Genomic DNA, 19,430 nt, shown 5'->3' with positions numbered 1-19,430 from the left:
AACAACTTTACTTTTATTTTTACCTATGTGTGTGCGTTTGGGTTTGTGATGTTTCTTCTGGCTTGCAGAGGCCAGAAGAAGATGTCAGATTCTCTGGAGCTGGAGTTTCTGACAGCGGTGTTCTGCCTGACTGGGTCCTGGGAACCAAACTCTGGCCCTCTGCGAGAGCAGCACAGCCCTTAATTGCAGTCTCCTCTGTGGCCCCGAAGAATATTGTTTTCATTTTTGAATTGTTGGAAAGGTTTATATCTACTTTGAGACCAAGCTGGCCCGGAACTCTTCTGCCTCTTGAGTGCCAAGATAGGGAATGTACCACCATGCCTGGCCCAATTTCTTCAGTTTTTCAATAAAGGAGAGAGTGTTGAAACAGTTAATGGTAGGGTTTTAGGGCAGAGCCACAGTGGCCAGGGGTTTGAGTGGGGGTGGGGGTGGGCTGAGTTGTGATGAAGGATTTCCTTTCTGTTTTGTTCTTGAGATGGAATCTCAGTTTGCGCTGGTCTGAAATCTCGAGGGCCCTGCCTCTGCCCCCTTACAGCGGGGGCTACAAGCCTTTGTCTTTTCACCTGGCTTTGGAATAGATCTTTCCCTTGATTGCAGTGGTAGCTGTATGAGTCTGCATGTATCATAAGATGTCACAGAATTATGCATACACTCCCTCACTGTCAACTTTAACTGTTTTGTTACCGTGTTGTAGTTATGCAAGATGTAACCACTGGGGGGTGGGGGGGGAGATAAATGGTACAGAGACCCTCTTACTATTTTTGCAGCTTTCTATGAATGTGTTTTGAAACATGAAAGTACAAAAAAAAAAAAAAAAAAAAAAACATCAGAAATGGTTTTCATAATGGTTGCCATAAATAACACCATTGCTTAGCTGGCTTGAATTTCTAACGGAAGTACTTACACTTCCTTTTGGTGTCCAACGTTAAAAACAACAACAACACAAGAACAAAAACTTTAAGCAGATCTTGCCATAGTGTTTAGTTCCATAAGCTAAACCTTTAAGTTTACCTCAGGTCTTTATTCTCTCCCAGGCTCACAGTCATCCTCTTACCTCCTCAGCACCTGGCTTACTCTCTCCATCCAAGAGGAAACTTCCATTTCAACGCCAGATTTCCTTGATATTTGACACAATTTTGGGGTCACTTCTTGTGGGAAGGTCCTAGCTATACACTGTGACATCCCTCCTCACAATCTCTGTGTCAACTCTTCAGAGTTGATTGTCAGTGAGTCTAGAGTTGAGTATATTTGAGTTTATCTGACTTGCTCAGCTTACAAGCTAGAATGGAGGTGTTTTCATTACCTGGTAGAGGTAATTGTCACTCTAGATTTTAAAAAGATTTTATCCAAGGGGAAAAAAAAAGATTTTATCCGAGTGTGTGTGTGTGTGTGTGTGTGTGTGTGTGTGTGTGTGTGTGTAAGTGCCCTCAGATGCCTGAAGGAGGCATTACAGGTAAGCTGCCCGAAGTGGGTTTTGGGAACTGAACATGAGTCCTCTGCAAGAGCAGCAAGCTCTCCTTTTCTTTTCTTTCTCTTCTTCTTCCCCTTCTGATTCTTATTCCTCTTTTTTAGGCAAAGTCTTACTATGTAGTCTTGTCTGATCTGGAACTCTCTGTGTACAGCAGGATGGCCTTAAACTCATGGAAACCTGCCTGCCTGTACCTCCTAAGTACTGGGATTACAGGAGTGCACCACCACACTTGGCAGCAAGTGCTCTTAATGGCTAACTCCATTTCTCCAGGCTCACTCTGGATGTTAAAAATCTTTGTCACAGGGTCACCCACAGTGCTTCAAGCAGCAGCACCCGCTCAGGACACAAGGACACACCTTTCACTTGCACAAAGTCCAGCTGGTGAATGGACTGGAGCAGAGGGCTGTTGTCCAGGCTCAGGTCAAAGTCCGTGGTCATTCTGGGAGTGAGTGTGCCTTTGCCCCACTGGTCCTCAGTTAAGTGAACCCGCCTTATGAGGGCATCTGAAATCTAATCACAAAGACCACATCCTAAGAAACACAGAGTCATCTTTAAACCACAACACTGCTGCCGGACTCTTTGTGAGTGTTAACACCAAGCCACGAGGAGGAACCTCAAGCTCTTGCCATCTCAGTGTGCTTGGTGAGAAAGGCTGTATCATGACTGGGGTAGCCCACAGTTTCTGAACCAAAGCTGAACATTTTTTTTCTTGAGTCACAAGGAGGGCACTAGAAATAATTAGCAGCTGTTAAATGACTCATGCTCATACATTTATTACTAAGATTCCAAATGCTGTCAACTCTGGAAAATATGATACACAATGGAAACCCATTCATCCTATAGAATCAACAGCTCTACTCTTCTGTTTCAAGGTGTGGGCAGCCAGACAAAATCCAGGAATGAGGTTCACAAGCCAGAAAGGCTGCTCCGTGTCCTCTTACATCTTCGTGTGACTATCCCTTGATTCTTGGGAAAAGACCTCTTTCATTTCTCACACTCAGCCCCATCTGTCTCTCTCAGCTGGTTGCAGAATGCACTGGAAAAAAAAAATCTACACGTCCAAAAAAAAAAAAAAAAAAAGCTCCCTGTCATTGGTATCAAAAATGTAAATAACCCCCAGGCTTACACCACAGCACTTCAAAACTGACAATGAAAAACAAACAAGCCAAAACCAAAACAACCTCTCTAGTACCACTGAAAAAAAGAAACTAATTTGCTGAACAGAAGCAGTGGCAGCAAAGTAGGAAGGAACCCTGAACATAAAGACTTCAGCTGACAAAACTGCTCAAGATGGTTAGGGTGAAGGCCCAGTTCTCGGGCGAGACAATACTTTCTTCTTTGGAGGAAATCACAGAGAATTATGTTTTCATGATTAAGCCTAAGAACAGAACCTTCCCATGCGCCCCTTCTGCTCATGCGCTTCCTAGTCTTGTAGCGCAGGATGCCAGAGACTTCCCGGAAGTCGGTGGAGCTCTGCAACGGGTTCCCCGACACTCACTGCGCATGCGGGTAGGTTCTGCTATTGAGGGACTCGTGGTAAGCCAGGCAGCTGGGTGCCCCATCTTTGTGTCCTCCACTCAGTGCTATGGGATATCTGAAATGGGAGGCAGAAACTAGTAAATACCGACCTGCAGAAAGCCGCTGGGGTCGTTCTCCTTAATCACTTCCAAGCAGTACTCCATGAGGCCCGTGGTCTGGCGCAGTTTCACTGTGCAGTGAGAGATCTGGTCCCGAACCACCTGAGGTTGTTGAGACAACAGAAAGGTGGGTGCGACACAGCAGAGGGTAGAACAACGGGGCTTTGGAGAGCTCCCTCAGAGCAGAATCCAGGGACCTCATGGGAAGGGGCCTACATGGGGGAGAATGCTTTGTGTCGCTCTCTGCGAGGACACAGGCCCCGGAGGACGGGTGGGTGAGGTCCTCACAGGAAGTTGCTAACAACAGGACCCTTCATAAGAGAGTGACAATATTGAACCTGTGGATCTGGTGACCTTGGTGCACAGGACCTTGCGGACGTTCTTCTCTGAAGTCGACACCGTCGTGAGCTGCTCTTGGGGTGAAGGCCTGAGCTGGCTGTCAGGGGGCTGCAGCTTCCCCGCAGGCAGAGGCCCGGCCACTGGCAGCTCTCACCGTCTTTGTTGGCCCGTTATCTCATCTAAAGGGTTTCCCCACCTGAGCCCCAGGTCATCTGAGTCTTTCCTGAGTGGATGGGAGGGCACTGGACGGCTGGGCGGGGCCTGTACAGCACGGAGATGATGGCAGCAAGTGACAGGGACAGAGGGACCTAGGTAAGAGTCACGGTGTCATTCGGGGAGCGCCTCTCCTGTTTGCAGACCTGGGGGTCTGTTACAGCCCGCGTGGACTTTCCTTCGGCACGCATTCTGCCTCCAGGAAGCAGTTTTTGCCCAGGGACGGAAGCACGGCGCTTCCTCCATTAGAGGAACTTGGACGTGCGCCACCTCCGCCCAGCCAGAGGCGTTCATCTTTGTGACCTCTGCCAGTGAGCTGAGACCTGAGGGGCACTTGAAAAAAATGGAATGAAACCGCAAGTTTCCCAGAAACTGCAGACACTTGCTTCCTTGATATTAATACAGCTTTGTCGAAGCCCCAGAGTTTCAGCGTTTTAAATTTTACGTATACTATGGAAAGGGTTAACAAGTGTTAAAAGCTTTTCCTTGCTCCTTTTAATTTCCGGTTTTCAGTTCACCTTCCGCTAAGGATTATTACACCTGTTTCCCAGAAGAGCCAAAAATAGATGGAGAGCATCTCAAACCACCTCAGCAACCTGATGGAAAAAAAACCTGCAGCACTTCGATACTTCCTGTTAGTTTTTCCCTGGAACCAGACTCACTTATATTTACAGACTCAGCGTTTGACATTTTACCTCCCCACACTCAATACTGTACATCATAGGCATTTCGGTGAATGCTGCTGGCTGTGTAAATATCCCAGTGAGTGGGTAATAATGATTAATTCCTATTCCTCTGTTATAGGGCATTTAGTGTCTTCATCATTTTCTACCCACCCGTTCACTCGCTTCTGGCTTTTATTCTTGTATTGTGACAATTTATGGCATGCGTGTACTGAAATAAGGATGCCATTCAACACCCTAAAGTTCTGTGTCTGCTTTTAATTTTTCCTTAAGGTGGTACAGACAATGGTGGTACATGCCTTTAATCCCAGGACTCAGGAGCCAGAGGCAGGCAGGCCTCTGGGTTCGAGGCCAACTCGCTTTTAAATTATCCTTCGTAAGGAAGGTTGATTTGGGTTTGTTTTTTGTTGTTTAACAAGTGTGCAGCTCTTTGCCAACTCCCCCAAAGCTCGTAGCTCTGCCCTAGAACTGGTGACTCTTCAGCGTGCAGAATAGGAACGGGCTCCCCAGCTGCCTCTCCCAAGGACTGATTTTGTTCTTCTTGCTACATTTTCATCAGCCGTCCAGAAGAGCGATGAAAAATCACTGCTAAAAATGAAGTCAAGCAGGGTTCTCAGGACAGTGGTTTGGGGGTATTCTGAAATTGACTTTCTGAACTGAGATTTCCTACCTTGTGGAGATCAGCCAAATAGTTAGATATTTAAGGAGTATAATCACTTTGTAAAATCTAAAAAAAAAAATCTTATTTAATTTTTAATTGAAAAATTTTCAGCCAGGCAATGGTGATGCATGCCTTTAATCCCAGCACTCAGGAGGCAGAGGCAGTTTGGTCTCTTGAGTTCAAGACCAGCCTGGTCTACAGAGAGAGAGAGTTCCAGGACAGCCAGAGCTACACACAGAAATGGGTCTTGAAAAACTGACCAGTCAGCCAACCAGCCAACCAACCAACCCCCTCCCAAAACGAAACAAAAAACCCCAACTGCATGTATGTGCATGAGGTGTGTACATGTGTGCATACATTTATCTATGTACATGTGCCTATGAAAGCCAGAGGCTGACGTCAGATGGCTTGAACCCAGAGATCACCAAGTCAGGTAGTCTTGCTAGGTAGTCAGGTAGGCAGGCTTGCTAGCTTACTCCAGGAAATCCCACTGTCTGCCTCCCAAGCTAACATTAGAAGCCAGCCAACACACCCACCCAGCATTTTATGTGGGTGCTGAGGAGCTAAACTCTGCTCTCCACACTTGCACATCAAAGTCCCTGGTGCATTAAGCTGTCTCCCCAGCCCTAGGGATGAGGCTGTATTTTACCCTGTGGTCAAGACTTTTCTCAGCTCTTTTACCTCTTAGCTTTCTGGTCAGGCTGTTCTTTCCACTCTTTATTGTCCTGTATTTTTGCTCATGGTTTTGTTGAAGTCCCTTCTTAGGAAGCAAGACTGTCTCCCCCTCTGCCCCTGTTTGAGTTACACATTTTTTGGACTTTGATGTTGGTGCCCCAGAGAACCATTTGGCACTGTTTGCAGCTGGCAGGAGTCAAGTCCCTTTCCTTGGGTACAGTGCAAGTCACAGGAGTGACGAAACTAGGTCCTGGGAGAACAGTCCCCCCTGTTTTCATGTGCACTGGCACCTAACCCAGTTCCCACGGGAGAGGGGGTTGGATTATACCCCATGATTCCGGGGGATCATGAGAATTTGAGAATTTGATCAGAAGAGCAGTGGTCTCTACAGACAGCAGGTATCTAGGGATCATTTTAACGGTTTTATTTTGATAGATGGCAAAAGTAACGAGGGTCACTCCTCTGGTCAGGGTGTGACACTAGCACCTGTTTGGGAAAGGACAGTCTAAGAAAGGTCTGTTGTTTCTCTGGCCTCTCGGGCTTTTTCAGTAGCGCAGAGCCACCCAGGGGACTGTATATACACACAGGCAGAACATGTTCTGACCACACCACATCCCCATCAATAACAGGCTGATGGGATTCCTGCCATCAGCTCATGTGGTACAGCCCGCATGGAGGCATGGTGTGGGGGAAGAGGATTCCACTGTGTCTGAATGTGAACAAGATAAGTCCCGACTCTTGAATTCCATCGACCTCTCCATTTTTCACATGTCTATAATTATTTCTCTTTATTTATTCTTCAGAATAATTTTAAGTCACGCTCCCTTTGTGGATGCTGGAGGGAGATCATTTAGAAGTTGTCACCCTGAGTAAATGATAATATTCTTTTTCCTATTTCACTCTTTTCAAAATGTAATCTATTATTTCTATCACAGTTTAACCCCCCCCCCCATAGCGTAGCCCTTTAGCCCTTCTTACTTTTTCTTTTCTATCTAAGCACATGAGCTTTCAAGACTCAAGCCTAAAGGATCTGCTTCCCACTGTTTTTGCTGGTTGGTGGGGAAGTTTCTGTGCAGCCAACCATGTTTTGAAGAACAATGACCAACTGAGGATGCTCTGAACGGTCTCACTAGGAGTTAGAGGTGAAGTGTCCTAGCTTGATTAACTAAACAGAATTCTCCTGTTCCCCACCCCTGGAAGTATATTATTTATCATTTTATCCTTTAAAGAATAAAATAATGTATTCCTTAAAACTTGGAGAAATTTAAATTAAAAAAGAATGCTATATATCATTACTTTCCCACAGGGTTTTGGGCAAATGTTTTTATTTTATTTATTTATTTATTTATTTATTTATTTATTTATTTATTTATTTATTTATTTATTTTTGGCCAGAGTGTGCTCCTTACTCACAGGGAGCCCTGACTGTGTGTGGTGGCATCTTGGTGATTCTTTGGGGACAGTGGGAACTCTGTGTACACAGACTTTTTCAGCTCTATTCATATATGGGAAGCAGAGGACCATAGAACTTGCCAAATGAAACTTGGCAAGTAATTCTGCATTAACGACAGGCTTGATTCAGTGATGCCTATAGTTAGGTTATTAGTGTTGAGCCTTCTCAACTTAGGGTGGGTAAAGATTTCAAGTTGTTCTAAAGACTGTACACAAGTCTTTATTCCAATGTCCAACTGATTCTCTGCATTGGTCTTATTACATTTACCATACTGGGCTGGTCCTTGGGGAATTAATCTCTTTTTCTTGCTGACACTAACTGTACCCTTAAATTTCCTTATGAGTGTGCTTATATTTCCTTTCTTTCTCCCATTCCTTAATCAAAGGGTCATCTTTCTGCTGGGAAACAATAAGAAAATAGCCTGATTCAGCAGTTTTATAAGCCAGTAGCACTTATCACTCATGATGGAAGTTTTGCTGTTTAGTGACATGGCCATATAATGGATTGTTTTCTTTCTTTCTTTCTTTCTTTCTTTCTTTCTTTCTTTCTTTCTTTCTTTCTCTCTCTCTCTCTCTTTCTTTCAGAACTATTCTAAGAAAACAGTACAGTAGGCTTGAAAAGGAACCATCCTACATATAACCATGGTGCTATATGGAGGCCCTACACCAATATGGAGTTAACCCAGCAAGCGTTATCATTACGGCTTCGCAGAGTGATTTTTCGATATCCAAATTCACCAACTGTGCAAGCACTTTGAAGATTAGACTGCCCCTCAAATAATTGTGAACAACCATGCTTATTGCTTCCAAGGCCTCTCACTGTTGGTAGGGAACAAGGAGATGTCTATCAGCTTGTACTTTTCAACCTGAACCATTCTAAAATGCTTGAGAGAGAGAACACATTTAAGATGCTTTTAGAATGAAATCAAGTTTTGAGAACATTATAGACAAAATTAATTCCCAGGGAGCACACTGAACTTTCAAAAGGAAGTAGAAATGTGTAATTTTTATAAAGTGCAAAAAGTATTGATCTCATTAATGGCAAATTTCGATGTTGTCACAGACTCCCTGTGAGGCTGTCAGGAAAGTGGGGACAGTTTGGGGCTGTGCCCAGCAGAGAAGGACCTGGGAAGGATGATGACAGAACACCCTCTGCTGATGTCACAGCACTGCACAACTGATCCACACACGAACAAGGAATCTTTCCTGGAAGGCCACAGAGACTTTTCTGTAATGCCTTTCTGTCATTCTGTCATTCACTTCAGCCTATCACAACCTGAAGCAGACACACAGCTCCGTGCACTTTTTTCAAACCACAGACAATCAGTAACTTCAATTTACATCTCAAGCAAGTCCCAAATACAGCTGCACCCGCACATCTCTCATCTAAGCCTCCCTGCTTCCCGATTTTCATAAAACATCTTAAACAGCACAACAAAACTGCCAAAATAGCTCAGAGAATAATCAGGCCACCGATTTAGTGGCCACAGGCCACTAAAAAAGAATCCCATGTGTTTGAAGGGAGTAACGGTCTGTAGTTAATTCTGCCTACGTACAGTGTGTGTGGAAAATAAGTTCTTCAGTGTGATACGTGGTATCATAAGTCCACTTACTCTCCCAGCAACAGAGGTGAAAGTTAAAACTTGTGTACTCTGCAAAGTACTCTACAGTGCTGCAGACTGAGCACAGTCTTAAGTGCTTTCCAGTGTCTGATAGTGAGGACTGTGCTAAGCACCCATATCCTTTCGAATTGTTGAATACTGTGATAAGTGCTTGACCATAGCCCACACGGTGAGAACAGTACACTCTCTGTCTCACACACAGAGAAACCACAGCTTCCCCCAAGTCAGAGAGCTAGTTAGTGCCAAAGTCGGACCTCTCACCCAGCCTGGTCTCTGTAACAGGGATTCTAGACTTTTCCCCAGCCGACTCCATCTTGTCTCACCAGAACCCTTACATCTGTTCAGGCTGGCAGTGCTCTAAGAGATGGGCATGAGAGAGCACTAACACCCATAAACACACAGTGGCTTCCCAGAATCCCACAGCTTTTGAATTGCTCGCGCGCGCGCGTGCACACACACACACACACACACACACACACACACACACCACGCATTGCCTCTTTGTCAGTGGAGAGCAGCCCCTGGAAACAGAAGAGCATGAGACTGCTGCCACACAGCCAACAAAGAAAACAGCGCTGGGGCTTGGTGGGGATGTCCTTCAATGGCCAGTCTCCCCTCACAGTCTCAGCAGCGACAAAAACAACAGGAGAGAGGACAGGCAGGACCAAAGAAGAGACCTCCTGGAGGCTGGGATCAGTAGCTATGGCAGCAGTGGCACCGGTGGCGACAGACACAATTGGCTGAAAATGACAGAGCCGAATCGTGGAGACGGAAGACAGAACAACAGCTTTGCTGCCGAAGGCAACAATAGGCCACCTGCCTCTTCCCATCATTCTCTGGAGTCGGAGGAGGGTGAAACGAGGGCATCGGTGTCCTCTGCCCAGTAGCCCTGTGGCAGCTGTGTGGCCCACAGCACAGCCCTTCTGTTGGGGGGGGTGATGAGGACAGTGGGAGGACATGGAGGCCCCGGGGTGTGGTAGATGCCATTCCTAAGCATCTCCTGCATCCGGAGCAGCTAGCTACTGCACAGGCCGTGGGTGATATTCTCAGTCCCATCCTGCAGAGATGGTACCAAGTAAGGGGCACAGGGGCCTGTCCTGCCCTCTGATGTTTGCTGACACGATGTAGATCAATGACACTTTTCCAGTCTCTGATTCCTTCTTCCATAGAGATTACGGGCCCGTGTTTCTCCCAAACAGAGCATCAATAGTCACCTCTACAGGGACTACACAGCCCCACAAAACACTCACTGTGCTCACGGCTGCAGGGCCAGTGTTGGCTATGTTTAATAAAAGGAGACTCCACTGAGGAGAAGGTGAAGTTTTTACAGCCCTGGTTCTCTGCAGGGTGACAACAGCTGTCCAGCCCGTGCCCCAGTGACAGCCACAGCTTTATTCTACACACATCAGCATGACTTGGATGGTATTTTGAAGCCAGGTCTAGTGACACAAGTTGTGAGCACCAGTAGTCTAGGGACTGAGGCAGAAGGGTCACAAGTTCAAGGCCTGCTTATGCTAGAGTGTGTACAAAGCCAGCCCGGGCAATTCAGCAAAGACCTCTGTCTCAAATTTTTAAGAGGAGGGAGTGTGGGGAGTGTAGATTGGCAGTGGAGTGCTTGCTTAGTGTGTGATGCTGTAGGTCCAATTCTCAATAACACACACACACACACACACACACACACACACGCGCGCGCGCGCGCGCGCGCAACCTCCGAAATGCACAAGATACTCTGAGGATTGCTGTAAAAGCACATTTCTGCATTTCTATAGGGAATTAAGGGAAGGGCTCCAGTAAAGGTCACTCAGTGATGTCAGAGCAGGGGATGGCAACAGAAGTCTCCATCAGTGGTGGGGACTGACGGACGGTGAAGATCACCCCCATCTTCCCGGGCAGCCTCCCTCCTACAGGCAGGAGTGCAGGGCCATTAGCACCCACCTCCCACAGATTAGGCAAGCATGACGCCAGCTCTCCCACAGGGTGTCCTGTGACCGTTACAGTTGCCTGTGTTTTTTCCTCACAGCGTCTATGGCACTGACCACTTCTCCCCCAGAAGCTTGCTGCTCACTTGTGCTGGGGCCATGGTGGGTAAAGCTCAGTGCTTCCAGAAGGTCAGGGCTCACCCTGGGTTACCACTGTATCCCCTGACTCCTCTGTACCCCTTCTCAGCACTCTAACCTTGCATTGGCTGGCTGCGGGGAAATGCCTGGTCTCTGCATGGAACTTTCATTATGAGCAGTGTGGGGCTTTTGTTCAGATTCTGGGCCCTGCAGCTCCCTGGGGCCAGTCCTTAATTCACAATGTTATCACTCCCTCCTCTCTGGAATAGGAAGAATGGTGTTTGTGACCTCATAGAGCTACCATGAAAATTATTGAGGCGATCCCTGTAACATAACTCGTATATTCTTGTTGCAAAGAACATCTCTCCAGATTTTCACTTTTGCTATTATCAAAGGCAGGGCCTGCTCATCCAGGGTGCTTTCCAGTGTTGCTGCTGGGTGACTGCAGAATCATGTACCACAGAAGGCTGAGGTTCGATTTCAGAAAAAAAAAAAAAAAAAAAAAAAAAAAAGAGTCTTTTAAAAATCACTCAGATCTAACCTGACTGTGAGAGAAAATGTTTGTCAAGTCAAGCTGTTTTTCAGACTCGGTAAACCTGTAAGATAGATACTCACAATAACACTTATCCAACAAACAGTTGGGGAGGGGCAAGTGCGGGGTGTTCGTGACTTCCCTCAGTTTCTCCTGCATTTAGGAAATTAGTATACAGTTTGCCACAAGCCCCTTTAAGAAATCCACAGGTGAGTAAGTAGATACCGGAAGAGGTGGTGACACCCAGCCAGCGGACATGGCCAGGAGAGGGCTGTGGGGACTCCATCATCCAGGACTCTGTGGGCTGCCATGCACAGGCCACAGAAGGTGCACCCCGGGGAAAGCCTGGCCTCCATTCAGCAGTGTCCCCTAAGTGACAAGCCAAATCAAAAGGCAGGGGAGAAAGGTTTTCATTCCCACTGCACTGCCGTCCTACCCTGACCTTGGTCAGGGAAGCAGCATCTTTGTAGCTCTGAATGTATCCTTGGTTCACCCACCAGGATCTGATTTGGGAAATAATATTTCTCGTGTTCTCAAGGATCAGGGGTTAGGTAACTGGTCTGCTGGGTAATATTTGTCACCGAGCCACTGACCTCCCTCAAAGTGACCCGTGCACCTCTTGACACGAACACAATGGCTTTGAAGGTGGCTGCTTCTCCCACTTTAACCCCAGCCAGTTACTGCACACCCTGCCCCTCCCCAGGCCTGAGGTTTGCTGGCCATGTGTGTGGTCCTGAGCTCACTGCCAACCACTGGACTCCCTTCTGCTCCCACTCCCCATCTTGTTGCCAGTGGGTGACAGGCAGGTTATCACAGGCTGCAAGATCCGTCCTGTCAATGGGACTTACAACACATTGGTTTTACTGTGTGGCCAACGTCTCTATTGAAAAGTTTACAGACAAATTTTATATGTTTATTTGTTTTAGAAAACATATATTCCAGTTACCTCCTCAAGAATACATTTTGCCACCCTCATCTAAGCTTTCAATCCAGTTCCTGGGATTCATAATCTCTTCTTCTTGACTTTGAAAAAAACTAGCCTACGGTATACTTTCCTTGGATGCCTTTCTTAACATTTGCCCCTCCTGGGAGAGTAGAACGAACGCAGATATATATTTTTTTATCTTGTTATTTCCATACCCACTGCGTATCCCAGCCCAGAGAAGTCACTTAGCAAATGTTGGTTAGGAAGCTGAAGGAGTAAACGGAGAATGAAGGGATGTGCCTGCTCCTGTCTGGCCAGACCATGCGGGTGAGGCATGTTACCCTCCCATGACAGCCCACCACTGCCCCGGGAGGTTGGATGGTTGCTCCCCACTGGCCCTGGGCTGCTGCTCACCTTCAGCTTGTGCTCATGCTCCTTGTTGACCCGGGCCAGCAGCTGAGCCTTCCTGCGGTTCAGGGCATCAATGAGAGCATCGCACTGGGCCACCAGGCAGGCCTCAAACTCCACACTGTTTTCCTGAACAAGAGAGCACACGTCTCAGGCACATGGACGGGGAGCTTGGGTATTCAGAGAAACCACGGCACCCTAGTCCTCCCTACTGAAGAGCCTGGAAGGAGCTCTGTCCTTAGAGTACATTGAGTGTTTCCAAACTACCAGCAAACTGTATTCTATAGTGCAGGTGTTTTGCTTTAAATTTTGATGTGAAAAGGTAGGTGTTTGTGACTTAAGTTGACTTCTATCAAAAGAAACCATCTCCACAGGTTGAATTATAATAAGTACGGTAAAGCTTTGGCTTGTACGGTGGTACGTAAGTCCTTCAGTGGGTGTTTGCACTCAGCTCTGCAGGCTGAAAAGTGGTACCTAGGAGGAAGAGGGTAGAGTCAAGGCAGGAGAGAGAAAGGATTCCTAAATGTAACAGAAGAAAAAAGAGGGGATGGGAAACAAGGATCCAGTGTTGCCGCCCAGCGACAGCAGAAGTACATGAGGTCTAAGAATAATGGGCGAAAGTAGTTATCCTTTGCATGAAGAAAGGCAACAATGGAGAAAAATTTATATTGGCAACAGCGTTTTCTCACTATAAAATCAGATAGGACATACAGCTTGCTGAGGAAAGGGGGCTACAGAGAAAAATGAAAGCAGTGTGGCCCTGTGGTATTTAAAGTAAATGCTGGCTATAGCATTTTTACTTGACTTTAACCCATATAATTCTTTTTTTTTTTTAATTTTTTTTCATATAATTCTCTTAATTAGCAATTCTGAGTTCTAGGCAATTACTAAAGGGCCTCGGATACTTAATTCAGCAACTTTCTTCAAATACAGGGTCTTTGTCTGAGACAGCATTAGGTTGAGCAACAGCTCCTATGGATGCTAATTTCGGCTCTCCTGGCAACAGTCTTTGAATTCTCAGAGAAAGTCCTTGAAGAGGACTCTCATCATTTAAGAGCCTCTTTCTGTGCCTTGTATGGGGAGGGGGGTACAGGGGTGGTGGTGGTGGTGGTGAGAAGCCTATTGTTTTCTTATGGAAAGAACACTCTGATCTGATGGAGAGGCAGGGCAGGGGCAAGCCTGGAGCTGCATAGTTTGTGCCAGCAAACGCAAAGAAAGGGCTGATTGATAAACTCTGCTGCTTTGGAAAACAGAAGGAAGTATACAAGACTGCTAGGTAATCAACAGTTTTAACACAGGCATGCATATAAAAACAGGCCAGCGGAACCAGTGTGTGAAGCTTTGAAAGGCCGGCTTACATTAAAAACCCGTTTCTGCTTTGACTCGGGTTAAACGGTCTTTCAGAAAGCCAATTTCCCGGAGGGCAGATTTCTGTGAGGCAAACCTCAAGACATGTAAGAATGGTAAACAGTGCAGAAGGGTCATTATTTTAGCGTCTCATGCGTTTTATGGTTTCTCCCTTTCGGAAATGTATGTGTTCTCAAGTGCTGGCTGGTCACTGTGTCAACATAAAGCGATCTGAAAGTAAAGTCACCAAGGGGACCGAAGCTAGAAAACAACCAGTGTTCCAGAAGAGAAGAAAGAAGCCTTAAGACGGGATGGGGAGAAGGGAGTGTGAGAGAGGGAAGAAGACCAGAGTTGATTAGTGAAATGTTACGTAAAATGGGGTTTGGAGACATCTTTGCAAACAAACAGGCCTCTGTCTAAGTGCATTGCAGTAGCTACTCGGGGGTCTCAGAGCGGATGGCCGGAAGCACCTGAGGCAGACAACACTGGCTTGTGGACCAAAAAGCCTCCTCAAGAAGGGGCACGTGTGAGGCCGGCCTCTGTGTGTGTTTGCCAGTGCAGAGAAGACGGAGCAGAAATAAAGAGGGATTTTCTCGGAACACACTGTGTCAGAGGGCCCCTCCTCTCTTTGGCGCCAGCTCCCCGCACCCTTCCCACTGCTGTACCTGGATCTGTTGCACCATGCTTCGGAGTTGCACCAGGAACTCCTTGGCTTCTTTGGCCCTGTCTGATAATCCGTTCAGTGCCTGGGAGAGCTGGCTCTGTGGAGAGAAGGAAAAAAGGTCTGAGCTGCCGTCACACAGGGCCACGTGGGGCTTACTTCAAAGCCACAGGCCCCCAAACCCAGGAGCCATTAGCTTGCCCTGAGTCCTCTTGTCTGGGATTGGGCCTTTGAGGTAACATGGGGTGGGGGTAGGGTTCTGGTAGACAGGCAAGCAGTCCTTCCCTTTTGCTCCTGAGAAATTTTTTTTTCTCTGAAGCGGTAAGTGTTCCTGGCCACGGGAGTAAAGGCCTTACTACCTAGAGAACACTCACCTCTTTAGTTAATGGATCATTTATTTGATCTGTTGTGGGTAAAAGAAAAGCTTGTGAGTCAATTGAGCTATTGACAGTCCATTGGTCTGTGGTGGGGCGGAAATAACGAAGCCGCTCAAGTGCAGGAGGAAGAAGGAAGGGTTGGGCTCTGGTGTGACGCTCTGCAGCCACAGAAAATGTTAACCATAGAGATGAAGGCCAGGAAGGTATTCCACCCTACCAAGGCCCTCTTCCTTCTCCCAAGCACACATGCTCTAGTCCGCCCCACACAGGCCTCCTCACCAAGGCCAAGGCCTGCCGGCTTCCTAACTCTTCCACCACCAAACTACCTGGCAAGGTGTGTCCAGCCAGGCAAGCACTGCTTTCCAGCCTTGGCCTCTGCTGAGGTGGCCAACACCCAAGCTGCTGATCAGCGAGACATAGGGGAAGGCCTATTAGGGGAAAGGAGGGTCTAGGAAAGCTGACGTGGGAGCAGTGTGGCCCTGTAGCGTCTCCTCTTTGGCTTCTGCGTTTGATGCAGATCAGTGTCTTCTGAAGAATAGGTCAGTGCACTAGACATGGAAGGGTAAGGACACAGGATTCTGAGTCAGTATCTGAGACCCTTCTGTACCTCAGGCAACAGCAGGCCTTCCTTATCTCTCCTCTTGAAAGTCCAAAACCCATTCTTCTCTTCAACCAGCACAGTGCCTTCCTTATCCTTTCAGTAAAAAGACAAAAGCCTCAAGATGGTATCTTTTGGTCCCGTGACTTTTTTTTCTGTTACATTTGTCTTATTAAATATGAAATGGGACACTGCCTTTTCTTTAAAATATGCAGGCCGAATGCTGGCTGGGTGGAAGCAATATAGGAGGGTAGAAAAAGCAGGATTTGAAGGGGTTAAATTCTGGCCCCACTCTTTACTAAGTGACCCTAAGTAAACCACCTCTATGTGAAATCTAGTGGGTAAAATGAGCGCTGAAGTAATACTTTGTCGTTGGGCTCTTACGAATACAGGCCTGTTCTTAAGGGAACTATTCCATTTCATAGATGCTGCCAACTACCGGCTGTTTAAGCATTTATACATAGTTTTGCCTCCTGCATAAAGTGAGAATTCTGCTTACTCTTGGATGGGATGGGCCTCACCCGATATACTGTATTTAATGGCCAGGACCCTGTAAGCGCAGGTACATACTTCATACATGTTGGGTGGCTTTAACTCATGTTTACTTTCTTCATTTCTATGCACGTAAATACCCGATGAAGAGGGATTCAAAGGACAGATTCCTCACTAAGAGCTGCTGGGAAACATCTTTGTTCACGCGTCCTTTGCTGTGTATTTCAACCCTCAGAGAGCATTGCCAGCGCAACCAAGAGAAAGAGCACAGTGAGGCTCTCTTTGCAAGGGGCCATTCATCTCTCGTACCGTGTCTTGGTAGTACCATCATGTGGGGATAAATTTCCTCTTAAGAACTTGTTTCCAGGATCTCAGGAAACAGAAGAAGAAAAAGGGGTTCTCCGTAAAAAGCATACTAATAAAATGAGAGACCGATTTTAAGGGAATGCTTGGTTTTCACTGTTTTCCTTAGAACTCCTGTTTCTTCACCTTTCCAAATGAGTGAAGGTTGGCTGGCCTACAAAGAATTTTTTTTTTCCTCTCCTTAGTAAATGCTCTTGGAGCTTTGGGAGCAGGAATCAATCTCGTCTGTCTTTATATGATAGGTATTCTTTGCTGACAAAATGAGCCAATTCAAGCCAAATTAAAGTATAAAGGCAGGTTTATTGTGGGCAGCTCTTGGGCAGATTCACAAGTCCCAGGAACAGGGTACAGAGAGAGAGAGACAGAAAAGAGAGAGAAAGTGCATGCAGAGAGAGAGAGAGAGAGAGAGAGAGAGAGAAAGAGAAGAGAACCAATACTGAAGACCTCCAAGCAGAGGAAGCCCAGCCCCTGGGCTGGAAAGTTCAGGTAGGGAGTGAGGGATGCTGGGAGAACCTTTGGTTAGATGGGCACCTATCCCAATGATACACACATTAAGCTACCTGATTTACATTCCAACTTCAAAATTTACCATATTTGCATAATATATATTATTACATTAAGCCATAAAGGTTTGTTGACTGCATACTGTTCCATATTATAGAGAAAGCTATGGCAGGGGTCTGGGCACAACTCAGTGAGCAAGGTACTACTCAACACCTACAGAAAAAGCCAGGCTTGGCGGCACATGTCTGTAATCCCCCTGCAAGGGAACCAGAGATGGGAGGACTCCTGGGGCTTTCAGGCAAGCTAGTCTAGCTGAATTGATGAGCTGGAGGTTCGATGAAAGCCCCTGCCTCAAAAATAAATAAATAAACAAACAAACAAACAAACAAATAAATAAAGACGGGAAGCGATTGAGGAAGCCGGCCAGCATCACAGCTGGCCTCTACACGTTTATGTGTGCGCACCCCAGCCAACACAAACATGTACAAATACCCTCCCCCCACGTTTTAAAAATGAGCCCCCAAATCAATTTTTCTTCAGATTCTGTCTCTTTGTGTCTGCGTCAGAGGCTGCGTGCCCTCTGCCTGGCTAACAATCATTCAGTATTTGAGAAACAGCTATGCTCTAAGACAGAGATCTATAAACCTTTCTCAAGCTTTGTCCACTTGCAGAATTTTGCAGCAGAGAATAACCCTGGGTGGCTATTTATCAGCAGAAAGTATCGTACTGTGAGGACTTATATGTGTTGTTTTCATAGGATAACTTTCTGAGCATGTTTATAAGTCAAATCTGATTAAATGTCATTATTTATTGATTTTTTTTTCTTTTGAAAACATCTGTATTCAAGCCTGTGCTGGCAAAGGTGTTCTGTATTCAGGACTGCAGAGCTGCAGACCTGTGAACTTCCTGCCAGTACACCGGAGGTGCAAATCCCAGGTGTGGGTTCTTTCTTGGCATCCTCGGCTGTGTGTAGTCCCGAGAAGAAAAAGGTGCAGTTCTATAATGCCTAAGATGAGGCTCTTGGCTATCTGGGATATTTGTTTTCTAATTTGCAATGGTTTCTGAAAGTGAAGGATAGTGTTAAAATGAGGCAGCTACCGATACCCTGATGGATTTCTGGGCTTAGGACATGCTTGGAATAACCAAGGCTTCCCTGGAGGAGGCATATTGTTTGAGCCTGAACCAAAGAAACACAACACAACAAAACAAAACCCACCCCTCCTTTCTTGCTCGCCTTTCCCTGGTCCTCTGAGATGTTTGTGTGTGAGTTCGAAATGTGTGCAGTTGTAAGATAGCCCATAGGTGGGGGGAGGCTCCTGGCTTTGGGGGAAGCTGCTGTCACAGAGGTGCTGTGGCTGGAGATACAGTAAACAAATTTTACCACGCCTATTGTGAATCTGATCCTGAGCTGTGGGTAGATCCAGGGACTGCATATCACATACACTTTTCCCAGTGTCTCAGTTACATTTCCCGTTGCTGTGATGAAAAAACAAAGAGACAAAAACCCTGCCGCCGTGACTTCTTAAAGGAGAATGCTCTTTTTGTTGTTGTTGTTGTTGTTTTTTTGGTCTTTCAGTTTGAAGGCACAGTCCATTGTGGTAGGGAGTTCAAGGCAGCTGGGCACACTGCATCATAGTAAGGATGTGGAGATCAACAAATACATCTACTCACTTTGCTTTCTCTTTAAATTAAAAAAGTATCTCTGGTTGTTGTTGTTGGTGGTGGTGGTGGTGGCGTGCACGCGTGTATGTTTGCACATTTAGGCACATGTACCACCATGGCACACATGGAGCTTGGAGAACAGCTTTGTGGAGTCCATTCTCTCCCTCTGCCTTTTTATGGGTTCTAGGGATTGAACTCAGGTTGCTGGGCTTATGGAGCAAACCCCTTTCTTTACCCATTAAGCCATCTTGCCAGCCCATTTCCCCCTCTCATACGGTCTGGGACCCAACCCAGGGAAACTGTGCAGACAGCTTTTAGGTTGTGTCTTTTGATTATGATGAACCTATCAAGGTTACCCTCTAGGCTGCTCTGCTAGATAACTGCAGGTCATGTCCAGCTCACAATCACACCCATCTTCATTGCTAACTTGATTGTGACAAAGACTGTCTTCTTGCTCAGCTTTAGCAAGGCTCCTTGGAACCTCCTTTTCTGTTAGGCCTCAGCCTTGGTTTGTAGGACTTGGGTCAACACAGTTGTCTTGTATCCATATGATGAACCCCTCCACCACCGGAAGCACTTGCTTGATAAAACCCAAGGTCACAAAATACGTTATCCAACACCTGCAGACAGATCCTCATCTATCAGTCTTTGTGGCAGGGTGGGGGCCGGGGCTGACTAACTGTCCGTGAGCAAACCTGGATGGGTTTTGTATAGATTAGCTGTCTCCTTGCTACTTTTTACAGTTTTTTTT

The 19,430-nt window shown here is 46.5% G+C and overlaps 1 protein-coding gene across 1 annotated transcript in view; it reads right to left on the bottom strand.

Moving 5' to 3' along the window:
- Positions 1-1,768: 1,768 nt before the first annotated feature.
- Trim9 (tripartite motif containing 9) overlaps positions 1,769-19,430 on the bottom strand; it is a 63,038-nt gene continuing 45,376 nt past the window's right edge. The window contains exons 2-5 of the mRNA XM_055595316.1: positions 14,688-14,783; positions 12,682-12,804; positions 3,100-3,210; positions 1,769-1,981 (exon numbers count right to left, since the gene is read on the bottom strand). Coding sequence (XP_055451291.1) covers positions 1,769-1,981; positions 3,100-3,210; positions 12,682-12,804; positions 14,688-14,783 — 543 coding nt within the window. The remainder of the gene's footprint in view (positions 1,982-3,099; positions 3,211-12,681; positions 12,805-14,687; positions 14,784-19,430) is intronic.

The sequence above is a fragment of the Psammomys obesus genome, unplaced genomic scaffold (genome assembly GCF_907164565.1).
Source record: "Psammomys obesus unplaced genomic scaffold, mPsaObe1.curated_primary_1811, whole genome shotgun sequence".
In the NCBI taxonomy this organism is placed as follows: domain Eukaryota; kingdom Metazoa; phylum Chordata; class Mammalia; order Rodentia; family Muridae; genus Psammomys; species Psammomys obesus.
This window is presented reverse-complemented; position numbering and strand designations above follow the sequence as displayed.